Source organism: Mya arenaria, chromosome 12 (genome assembly GCF_026914265.1).
Source record: "Mya arenaria isolate MELC-2E11 chromosome 12, ASM2691426v1".
In the NCBI taxonomy this organism is placed as follows: Eukaryota; Metazoa; Mollusca; class Bivalvia; order Myida; family Myidae; genus Mya; species Mya arenaria.
Window position 1 is genome coordinate 58761792 of NC_069133.1, and position 13299 is coordinate 58775090.

Genomic DNA, 13299 nt, shown 5'->3' on the forward strand with positions numbered 1-13299 from the left:
GAAGCAGATATTTACATCTTGGAACACTAAAAAGAGATTTTGATACAGATGACTTTAAATAAGATTCAAATTAAAATAGTTAGCTGATCAGATTGCTACTGCATTCGCAAATTATGGTACAAAAAGTCTTAATGATTTTTATAAAAATCAATTTAGGCTAGCGAGGCTAGTATTTTGACGAGGAAGACGACTTAAATTTGACACGGAACTGGGTTGATTTAGGGAAATTAGTAAAAAGCTATTTCTGTAAGTTGTGTCTGATCAGGTTTTCAAAACGATGATTTACAAATTCAGCTTGATTGAACAAAATAACGAAAACATCTCAAAATACAAAGCGTATAAGTATCTTCCATGGCCGAGAGTGTAAGATAGGTTCATCCCGATCCGAGCGTAGGATGTTTTGCGGAATCGAGGTTTAACAAGTTTCCGCAAAACACCCTGTGCGAGGGTTGGGATGAACCTATCTTACACGAGCGGCTATCGTAGATGCTTTTTCTCCCGCCTCAGTTAAACAAAATTAGGTTAAAAAAGTATTTCTCATGCTGCAACTTTTCTGTGCGTAGTGAAAATAAATGCGTATGGATATGTGGTAATTCGTGGTTGTCATGGATATGCGCGCAGTGATACATAATATGTTGATAGTCAAATCGGTCTTTAAATAGTTCTGAGGAGAGTGAAACATTATTTCTTGAAAAGTGCGTGAAAACTTTTTTATGGTGACATTTGAAGCGAGAAATAATTAATAAGCATTCTAAATATTGCAACAAGACAAGGTTTTTATGATGCTACAGACTACAGACTTCAACAAGGGAGGTAATTACAATGCGATGACCATTAAAAAGGAGTTCCATACGGGCGTTTTATCTCTGCCTGTGGGCAAGATAAGAATTTCTAGGATGGTTAAATTTTTGGATCAACTTATCTGAGGTGAGAGAATTTATTTTTACACACATATATCAAAAATGAATTTTAGGTCAAAGTATTGCATAATAATTGTGATAATAAGAAACCAGGTAGAACGCTAAAATTACGAACTAGGAAAATCCACAGAAAAATTCACAAGACAGGAGGAACATTTAGGGTCGGGCTTAATAAGTGTCTGAAACACTTACCCCCTGTCTGTTTTCAAACTTCTAGTTTGTTTATCAATTTGTTCAATAATTATTTATGGTAAAATGAATATCTGTAAGGCACATCTTAATTGATTGTTCGGACTCAATGGCGATAATGAGCCCCGGTCTCGTTGGATATTATTGAAAGAACGAGTCAAACTTAGAACCACATTCGAATTTAATTTTTCTTGTATTGTCTCATCGGACTTTCACTGAACGAAAATCTTAGTCATTCTTAAGAACCAATACACATATGTTTGTTCAGATGTTACGTGTTTATAAGAGCGGCTACGAAACTCTACTTGAACTTACATGTGTAGCTTCAACCGTATAAGCAAATGTAGCAGTTTTCCTTCAAAATCGTAATATCTATTTCCACGTTTACGGGTAGACATAGAAATTGTCTAATAATTCTAGTACGCTTCCCGCGTGATTAAATGACGTCACTTATTGATCATCTTGCACGCACCTATGAAGACTACAGCTACATGAAAGACGTACCACTCAAAACGTAGATCACACACATTAAAATGGTTAGCTGATCAGATTGCTACTGCATTCGCAAATTATGGTACAAAAAGTCTTAATAATGATTTTTATAAAAATAAATGTAGACTAGCGAGGTTTATATTTTGACGAGGAAGACGACTTAAATTTGACACGGAACTGTGTTGATTTAGTGAAATTAGTAAAAAGCTATTTCTGTAAGTTGTGTCTGATCAGGTTTTCAAAACGATGATTTACAAATTCAGCTTGATTGAACAAAATAACGAAAACATCTCAAAAAACAAAGCGTATAGGTATCTTCCATGGCCGAGAGTGCCGAGAGTGTAAGATAGGTTCATCCCGACCCGAGCGTAGGGTGTTTTGTGGAATCGAGGTATACCAAGTTTCCGCAAAACACCCTGCGCGAGGGTTGGGATGAACCTATCTTACACGAGCGGCTATCGTAAATGCTTTTCCTCCCGCCTTAGTTAAACAAAATTAAGTAAAAATGTAATTTTTCTTCCTCCAACTTTTCTGTGCGCAGTGAAAATAAATGCGTATGGATATGTGGTAATTCGTGGTTGTCATGGATATGCGCGCAGTGATACACAATATGTTGATAGTCAAATCGGTCTTTTTATAGTTCTGAGGAGAGTGAAGCATAATTTCTTGAAAAGTGCGTGAAAACTTTTTATGGTGACATTTGAAGCGAGAAATAATTAATAAGCATTCTAAATATTGCAACAAGACAAGGTTTTTATGATGCTACAGACGACAGTCTTCAACAAGGGAGGTTATTACAATGCGATGACCATTACAAAGGAGTTCCATACGGGCGTTTTATCTCTGCCTGTAGGCAAGATAATAATTTCTAGGATGGTTAAATTTTTGGATCAACTTATCTGAGGTGAGAGAATTTATTTTTACACACATATATCAAAAAAGAATTTTAGGTCAAAGTATTGCATAATAATTGTGATAATAAGAAACCAGGTAGTACGCTAAAATTACGAACTAGGAAAATCCACAGAACAATTCACAAGACAGGAGGAACATTTAGGGTCGGGCTTAATAAGTGTCTGAAACACTTACCCCCTGTCTGTTTTCAAACTTCTAGTTTGTTTATCAATTTGTTCAATAATTATTTATGGTAAAATGAATATCTGTAAGGCACATCTTAATTGATTGTTCGGACTCAATGGCGATAATGAGCCCCGGTCTCGTTGGATATTATTGAAAGAACGAGTCAAACTTAGAACCACATTCGAATTTAATTTTTCTTGTATTGTCTCATCGGACTTTCACTGAACGAAAATCTTAGTCATTCTTAAGAACCAATACACATATGTTTGTTCAGATGTTACGTGTTTATAAGAGCGGCTACGAAACTCTACTTGAACTTACATGTGTAGCTTTAACCGTATAAGCAAAAGTAGCAGTTTTCCTTAAAATCGCAATATCTATTTCCACGTTTACGGGTAGACATAGAAATTGTCTAATAATTCTAGTACGCTTCCAGCGTGATTAAATGACGTCACTTATTGATCATCTTGCACGCACCTATGAAGACTACAGCTACCTGAAAGACGTACCACTTAAAACGTAGATCACACGTGTACGTACAGGTGTGTATAAATAAAGAGCATTCCCTATCTCTTATTAACCACCAACAGATTGTGTTGAATACATTGTACCGATAATATATTAATTTGAATTTAGAATTCGTACCTAGTTTTTATTTTTAAAATCTAAGAAGTAAAGACAAATTCCGGTTTGTTAGAAACATATTTGCTATTTGCAATGTGCTTGAGAGTTACATAAAAATAGAATGATCAGCATAGTTTTCGCAATTCGTGTTTTTTTTTCACCATTATGAGAATGTGAATAGCTTTTTCATTAAGATGCTCAACTTAACGTCATAATTTCTTTTACTTAATGGTTCAATGACAATCTGCCTCTTTCAAAAAAGCGCATCCACAAGTAAAAGATAAGAGCCCATGGTAGCATAGTGAGATCCAATTATTCGGTCTGTTTAATTAGCTCTTTAATTAGACGTTTTGCCAACAAACAGATCACTGTCTAGATAACTGTTAACCAAAGGTGTATGTTCAGGGGCGGATCTAAAAATCGACGTAAGAGGGGGCGTTACTTAAGGGCGTAACCGTTTGACTTGCGCCCCTCCCGTAGAACCCAAATTTATTTGGTTTAAAATGTTGGTAGGAGGGTTAAAAATTCCTTTCCGAAATGGTGAATTTTGGGCTTATTTTATTACTTTTTCTCATATATTGAAATTAAAGTAAACTAGGACAACTGGGCGGGGGGGGGAGGGCTCTAGACCCGCTAGTGATGTCAGTCATATTCCTACATCTCCTTTGATCTCATTCGTTATACTTTAGGTAGAAAATGCACTAGCTTTTATCTTAATAATGTAGACGTTATTTAGTTGCCAAACAATGTTACGGTACGTACAGGAAATCCCAGAGTTTGTTTTGTTTAGTACTATAAATCGGTACATTGGCACCTTTAAATATTGCATTATCGGCAGTACTGTTAGTCAGAACGACACATTATCTAAAATATTTTATGCTCACAGAATGCAGAAGTATCCAAAACTGATGCTCAAATCTGTACCGGAGAAATGTGTACATTTATTTATTGTGCTATTCGATTATTACCACTTGTGCAATAGTATAATGTTTTAATGACACTCATTAGTGTAACCAAAAGACAAGTCTACATCATATCATAATATAGTTATTTTGTTTATCATGCACTATTTATGATATATGTGTATGTGCGTCCATATATCACATATGCTCATATCATATTTATATGTGTGTACATAGTGTTTCTTATATGATTGTACCGTTGTACATGTACATATTGTAATCGACTGTTTTGACATGTTAACATCTAAATCACTCTAGCGTTGAAATTAAAAGAATACATATAATGTTATAAATATAGAGCATTTTGTGGACATATTTATGTCATATCTAACTGTCATTTAAACATTACAAGTATGAGTAAAATAAGTATTTCCATATTGAAAAAGCCAAATATACCCGACAACATAAATTATCCATCTTAACATAAAAACAACGCAAATAAGTATATATCAGGTAAAACGAGTATAATTTAGCGATGCAATAATGTTTTAAAATTGATATAAATAACAACAAATACAAATCGCAGTGATTAATAATATTAAATTAAAGAACTGTACATATTAAGTTGTAATGTTAATCACAAATGAATATCTGGCATAACAAATATGAACAATTGCAGCGCCATGTCCTCGGGGAAAGAGATGCCCGTCAATAACGATGCCATAACTAACACTAAAATGAAACTGAGTCAACCATCGATGCGCTAAATATCTACATGCACGTTTGTGCAATGTTCTTCCAGTGTTTTTTAATTCTAAACACATCATGAAATATAAACGTCAAAATCGTGCATATGATTGTTAAATCACAAACAATCTTTTTCCGGGTGTGGGCGAGACATATTCACCTTAGTTAATGATTGCTATTATTAATACAAAATGTAGCCTCGGATAGCGAGGCACGACTTCCACCTTATAAACCTAGCAAGATTAACCCCAGGCATTGCCGCCAGAATTACTACGCCAAACTTCTCAACCTGACGACAGTTCGTCAATTCACGGCCCAATTAGCTTGTTTTATAGATTTAAATATATCCATATATTTCATGATTTAACCAATTGTATTTTTTCTTTCCGTTATGTATGCACATAACAGTTTCATTTCAAAAACGATTTTGTATCAAGTGAGTTGTTAACACTGATGCAAAAATTAATTTTGAACAACAATACATTTAAAAGTGCACACACGTGTAAAGCAGTCGGAAATTTAAAAACGAGCTTGTTTAAATACACAAGATTACATATAAAATATTGTTATAAATAATTCCACTTTAAATATTATATGTCTTTGGCGTTTAGCAAGTGCCATTAATATGTATGCGAAAAGCTACAGAAACAAGCTCAGTAGCAAAAAAGTTAAACATAAACCAGGTTAAACGGCACTGGGTAAACGCCAAAGACATATAACATAAAATCACAAACAAGAAACACGGAAGAACAGCACAAAACTCCACAAGCAGCACAGTGCATACATACTATATATAAAAAAAACAGGTATGTTTAGGTACCGCCTTGGAACGGTAAGTAAAATGTAAATTTACTGGGGGTTTAAACCAGTTTAAGTGCACAAACCTCACTCTTATCCCAACAATCCTAAATAAAGATAAAACGCAAAAGGTTAATCTTATCAAAGTATGCATTAACTTGAGGAAACTTTACAATAAAACAAATAATAATTTACTTAAAAGGTAAACCCAAAGTACTTCTATGATAACAGATCCCAATTCTATCTGCAAACGGAAGAATACAATTCAGAGCACCTAATGCAAAAAACATTTCAAAGATACGATGCAGTCATTTTTTGAAACTATGAACACTAGACACAGTCTGCCTTATCAATTAAAGGTTCAAAACTGTACGATCATAGAGTTTCATAACAAAAAGCATAATTGTACAAAAACTGGGAACAAATTAAGAAAACATTATCAACAAGAGGGCCCTGTATCGCTCACTTGATCCAATAAAAATCATCAAGAATAACATTCTGATCAAATTCCATGCACATATGGTCATAAATGTGGCCTCTAGAGTGTTAACATGCTTTTCCTATTATTTGACCTGGTGATCTAGTTTTTGACTGCACATGACCCAGATTCCTAGAGCTAATCAATATAAACATTCTGACTAAGTTTCATGAACATACAGTCATAAATGTGAACTCTAGAGTGCTAACAAGCATTTCCTATGATTTGACCTAATGACCTAGTTTTTACCACACATGACCCGGATTCAAACTTGACTTAGAGATTATCAATATAAACATTGTGACCAACTTTCATGAACATACAGTCATAGATGTGACCTCTAGAGTGCTAACAAGCTTTTCCTATGATTTGACCTAATGACCTAGTTTTTGACCGCACATGACCTAGCTTTAAACTTGACTTAGAGATTATTAATTATTAATATTAACATTCTGACTAACTTTCATGAATATACAGTTATAAATGTGACCTCTAGATTGTTAACAAGCTTTTCCTTCAATTTGACTTGGTGACCTTGTGTTTGACCGTACATGACCAAGATTCAAACTTTGCCTAGACCTAATCAATATAAATATTCTGACTAAGTTTTATGAACATTCAGTCTTAAATGTGACCTCTAGCGTGCTAACAAGCTTTTCCTATGATTTGACCTGGTGACCTAGGTTTTGATCGCATATGACCCAGATTTAAACTTGACTTAAAGATTATTAATATAAACATTCTGACTAACTTTCATGAAGATACAGTCATAAATAAGACCTCTAGAGTGTTAACAAGCTTTTCCTTCAATTTGATCTGGTGACCTAGTGTTTGACCTCACATAACCCAGATTCGAACTTGACCTAGAGATTATTAATATTAACATTCTGACCAAGTTAACTGAAGATAGAGTCATAAATGTGACCTCTATAGTGTTCACAAGCTTTTCCTTTAAATTTACCTGGTGACCTAGTTTTTAACCCCAGATGACCCAATATCGAACTCGTCCAAGACTTTATTGAGGGTAACATTCTGACCAAGTTTCATTAAGATTGTGCCCAAATTATGACCTCTAGAGTGTTAACAGTCAAATTGTTGACGACGAACGACGGACACAGGGCGTTCACAATCGCTCACCTTGAGCACTTTGTGTTCAGGTGAGCTAAAATTTAAAGCGACATGTATTAGCTAATCTTTCCTTCCAAATGATTTGGAAATATTTGAAGAAAATGAAGTCACATGCCAAAACACTCCGAGTCAGCCAAAAAAGTTTAAGCCCAACTACCTGCTGGAAACATTTTAATTTTACAAATTTTCTTTAAAACATCACCATAAAAATTGGGATAAGCAATACTATTAGCAATCAGCGATTTAAGACTACTATTGTACTCTGATATGAGATTTTTTTACATCTGTACATATTCTAGCAAATCTTATCAACTGTGCAATACAAACATCTTATGATGGTGAACTAGGAACATCTCCATCTAAAGAAGGGTAATTAATTATTTTAAATTAAAAGCATCCCGTTTATCATAAAGATTGATACTCAATATATCTTCCTTAACTTCGAGTTGCAGATCTAAATATAATGCTTTTAAAACGGATGTATTACATTTATTAAGTTGCAATTGTGAAAGGTATATCGATTGATTATTTTCTGTAAACACAGGATTATCTAAACTTAGAATATCATAAATATATCTAAAAGTGCTATTGAATTTATCAACAAGAGCGAGATCTCCAGACTAAGATAATTTCAACATATATTCACTTTCATAGCAGTATAAAAAGAGGTCTGCAAGTAAAGGTGCATAATTGGCATCCATTGGAATTCCAATTGTTTTCTTATATAAACATTTACCTAATTTTAGAAAAGAATTATTGAGTACAAAATTTAAAACTTCAATGACATCTGTGCATGTCCAATAGATATATTTTTTGAGCGATCATTAGTAAAAAAACTTTTTTAAAACCGGTTTTATGTTCTTTTTGCTACTGAGCTTGTTTCTGAAGCTTTTCGTATAAATATTGTGTTTATTTCTCGAAAAATAAAGATTAAATATTTGTAAACGTTTCTTATCTTATTTGAGGTATTAAAAAGTATATATTTTTAGAGATTCGACTTATTCCATTTTAAAATATATTAAATGTCTTTAAACGACTTATAAACTTGTTTTTACTTAAAATGACATGCGGTTAACTCTCGACACATTATGAACATTATACTTTCTACTTTAACTGAAATCATACGGCTAGCTCAGGCAGTCATTCTGAATAATTTGAAAATCTGAATAAGTTATAATTGGCCAAAAATCCACTCCCATTGTGTGTCCTTAATTTGGAACGATAATACAGAACACTAGAAATGCAACCATTTATGCTTGGTAATCAGTGTTTAAAACTCGAAGAGTTCCTAATCTTGCTTTGTCCATCTGATAATTACTTTCCTCCCTCCTTGTCCACGATAAACGTTATTCTCAAGTCCTTTGAATTAGCGGGTAATGCTGAACGTGTCGTAAATAGACAGACTTGCTATCTTTAAGCCAACCAATAGTACTTTCTGGCATTTTCCATTCCAATGAGATTATTGTCATTGTTGTTCCGGCGGAGTATTCGTTAAATTAATTTGCATAACTATCCATACCATTAGTTGTGACATTTTTTCTGCCTGATATTAAAAACAATTAAAACAAGGAGATGAAAACTGTAAATATATGGTCTTAATGTTATAGCGGCTGTGCGCCACATGATATATTTGCAAGAAAAAATAAAATAATTGTCAAAAACTTAAAATTGATATCGTTGTGTGCAACTCATTAAATCCTATTTATTGATAAATTAATGGATTTGCAAACTCGCGGCCTCGCGCCAATCATGCAAGAAGGAACGCAAAGTAAGACGGTGTGTTACATTGAATGCTTTTTTACTATACGGCTGATTATTCGAACGGGTGTTTCAGCTTTAACGAAATGCTTCAAGAAAGCCAAGTAACTAATTTTTTCCAATAAAAAACATTCTTAAATTGCCATTTAACAACATAAATAAACATTTGAGACCTATTTAAACGGAAATGTTTTTTTTTATTCCTCCTCTTTCTATTGCCAGAACACATTTGCTTTGACATCTATACCGACTGCCATGCTTCAGAAGAAAATGCTAATCATGAAACGAGGGTGAACAGTTTTGGCAGTGAAAACAACTTGTTTAGCGTACTGTTACAAGCTCGTTGTTTGATGATCAATGGTATGTCCAATATGACAGGCATGCGCGCAAAGGAAGGGATTTGTTTGTACAGTATTGGCCAATCCTGTGAACGCCAGATCCCTGCGAAGAGCATCGCCGCTGCCATTAAGACATCGCAGGCTGAACATATTTGTGTTATAGTTTATTATCAGTTTCTGTGGAGCTTACTGCGAACGTAAAAGATTTGAATGAGAAAAGATAATTTCTATGGAGAAACAATTTACCATTGATATATAGTGATTTTATTGTGGAGCATACTCTTTTAAAACGATTTGTTTGTTGATCAATAGATCACAGCGATGTTGCATTGATTTATGTGTTTGGGACTATTCTGCGCAAAAGACATTTATTACGGATTTTTTCCATTGTAAAGCAACTGCTGTTTAAAAATTGAAGTGGGTCAAAGATAACATGAATATTATTGCGATAATATTACATATGATTTCAAAATATGGCAGCGAAATATTCATTGACATGTGGCTTACGGAAATTATCAATAGTGACACATTATGTAGAATAAAGCCCGTTTACATCGCAGGCGATGGACTCTACGTGTATGATGAAAATAACAACCTCATCATATAGAAAGTGCAAATAACGGAAAAGATAAGGGCAACTTCAACATATTTCGAGCTAATTATGTATTAAATGTTAAATTATAATGTACAGTGACGTTACGCTTCAGAGTTCGATTTAAAGGGCTTTCCCGACGGTCAAATGCAATGGCGTTTCTCGATGATATAGAGAAAGCAATCTTCGGAGATATCAACACAACGGGTGTTCCTCGAATTCAAGAGTTGTTACAGTTTGCTAACGAGTCGAGAAACCTGTCGTTCCACCAAGAAGAACTTGACGACGAGGAGTCAAACGTATGTGGACGGGTATTTCTAATACTCGCGTACAGCATTATCATTGCGATCTCGTTGTTCGGTAATACATTGGTATGTCACGTGATATTTAAAAACAAACGGATGAGGACGGTTACTAACACATTCATCGCAAACCTCGCCGTTTCGGATCTCCTTCTGACATGCATCAATGTACCTTTTAATATAGCGCGTAATCTCATTGAAAACTGGCCATTTGGGAGCGTCATGTGTCATTTGATGAACTTTTCGTTAATGGTGTCATCTTATGTGTCCACGTTCACCCTACTTGGAATTGCATTAGATCGTCAACAAGTCTTAATGTACCCTCTTAGTCCCAGAATAAGCAAACCAATAGGTATCGTTGTGATAACTATCATTTGGATGGTCGCTATAGGTTTGTCGCTACCATTTGGACTTTACAACAAAGTTCAAACTGTTGATTTCTTCTTCAAAAAAGTTAAAAGATGCACATCGGACTTTCCAATCCCAAGTGATAAATGGGAGAAATATTTGACAATAACGACCTTTCTTTTGCAATTTATCATACCTCTGACAGTAATCGGCTTCACATATGGAAGAATTGCTAGAAAGCTCTGGGTTCGAACTCATGTCGGAGCAGTGACGCAAAACCAACAGGTGTCTCAACAGAAAGCCAAACGTAAAAGCATAAAAATGTTGATGGTGGTTGTGGTAGTGTTCGCATTATGTTGGATGCCATTGAACTTGTACCAGGTGCTCGCTGATTTCAATCCAGACCACTTTAGCAGTACATCGTTTTTTATTTGCCATTGGATTGCTATCAGTTCAACATGTTATAATCCGTTCGTTTACTGCTGGTTAAATGAAGCATTTCGGGAGGAGGTTAAGTCCCGGTTCAAATGTTGTTTCCCAAAGTCAAAGCGTGTGCACCCCGGTGTAATTATAGATGGTGCGCTTATAAGATCAGATCGTAGCTATCATAAACTGATTTCAAAAACCCCGTCAACCAACAGACGGACTTCAACTTCGAACCGACCAAACGCATTGTACAAACTAAAAACAGATATTCCAACGAAAGAACAATCAGAGGACCTAATTGCGTCGCCTGACACTGGTAATCCAGTTAGCGACGTTTCAGTAAGCGGAGCAACAATTAGTGGCGCGCTAGAGACTGTCCTGGAATTTCCAGAGCTGTGTATTACAGAAAACATTGAACTCTGCATTACGGAGAATGGTAATGATTTCGACCTAATTCCGAAAGGTGGACACATGTCCACAGGATATTGCTGATATTATATATATTTGTTTGGTTATGTAATATACTGCACTATTTTGAACAGAAAAATATCAATATTAAAGTATTTACTGATAATTCTACATGAGATGATCTGAATTATCATTTACTAACTCATCCTTTTCTGATAAAGTTATCTGTTTAACACAAAAATGTCGTAAATAATTAATAAATTGTGTTATTAAGGTCAGAATTAAATAAAAATATCGTAGTAGTTTTTTTTTCTAAATTCATTGTTTTTGTAAATCATTATTATGTGTCTATCTTGACATAAATTTTGTTGCAGATTAAGTTTTTTGATAATCGTATGCGTTAATGAAATGAATGTTTATCTTAAATGCGAAAGAAATAGCAAATTTAGACATATGATTTACCTCTTAAATTAAAGTGCAAATTTAGCCAATATATTACATCATGATTTTATTTAAATCAACATTTCCTTGAATATAATATCATATGCGTTTATATATTTAATGGATTCAACTTTGAAATACAATAAAATCCTCAGCGAAAGCAAATTAACACATCATTTACACGTTTATTCACTGTACATTATAAAATAAAAGATTTAAATAATATGTATGTTATTTTTTGTTTTAACTACGTATGTCTGTAAAATGAAGCTAGTACATGACCTCTCCAGAAAGCATGTTATAAATTTCGCATCAAAAATAAAGGATTTGATTTATCGTGCCTTCATGCATTATGAACGCTCGGCCGCGATTTTGCCAATCCGTGATGCGCGCTAGCGCTTTTTGGAAAATTTGCAAAATCAGAGCCGAGTGTTCATTCGTGAACGCACGAAAAGTAAAAATCAATAATACAATGAGAAGTGTTATATTTATGTACATTTCTCCTTTCACTTCTTTCTTTGTGATAATAATGAATTCGGTTGAATGAATTTCGCGTCTGCGAAACTAGCCTACAGGTCACGAAAGGTCGACCGGTTTAGAAAATCAAGTGCGAATATTTAATTTGAAATATATGGTATGTTTAGTAACAACAACCCTATCATAGTTATGATGCAAGTGTTATTAGTTGCACAAAGCCAAATGTCTCTGAGGTTAAGCCAAATATAAAGTTGTGTGAATAAAACAATGGACAGTACAGTGAAAAGCCATGCAGCCTAAATATTAAACCAAACTGACACTTTACGAAAACAAATGGAAATGAAGGTTTGACAAATATTTAATAAAACATATTTTAAGTGTAGTTTTTTTTATAATTTACGACATCAACGGTTTTAAAATATGTTTATATCTTAAAGCATTATAAATGTTTTATATGTATTTTTAAAAAGAATTCGACTAGCATGCGCACTTATCCTGGAATGACATAACCTACAATTGTATACTATTTCAAGTATGTAGTATGTCAAAAATTTAAAATACCAAAAAGGTAGTTTGTTAAACACGTAGTGTATCAAATATCTAGTATGTCGAACATGTAGTATGTCAAACATGTAGTGTATCAGAAATGAGGTATGTCAATAAATATATAGTATGGCGGACTTGTACTATTTCAAATATGTAGTAAATGAAAACTGTAAATAAATTTTTCCGTTTATCGATTACCCATAAGCTATTGGGTTAATATATACACCGCTTTAATAAGCTTTTGACAAACAGTTCCATTTATCGCATTTTAGTGTCAACAACCGATAAAACATTACCATAATGAC

The 13299-nt window shown here is 34.0% G+C and overlaps 1 protein-coding gene across 1 annotated transcript; it reads left to right on the forward strand.

Moving 5' to 3' along the window:
- Positions 1-9660: 9660 nt before the first annotated feature.
- On the forward strand, positions 9661-12146 carry LOC128212246 (G-protein coupled receptor 83-like). Its single transcript, XM_052917607.1, has one exon. It carries the CDS (start codon positions 10199-10201, stop codon positions 11612-11614), a length of 1416 nt encoding a protein of 471 aa, XP_052773567.1. The 5' UTR covers positions 9661-10198; the 3' UTR covers positions 11615-12146.
- Positions 12147-13299: the final 1153 nt, after the last annotated feature.

Bases quoted from the DNA above. Each gene is read 5' to 3' on its own strand.
- LOC128212246 (XM_052917607.1), top strand. From the start codon at position 10,199: ATGGCGTTTCTCGATGATATAGAGAAAGCAATCTTCGGAGATATCAAC.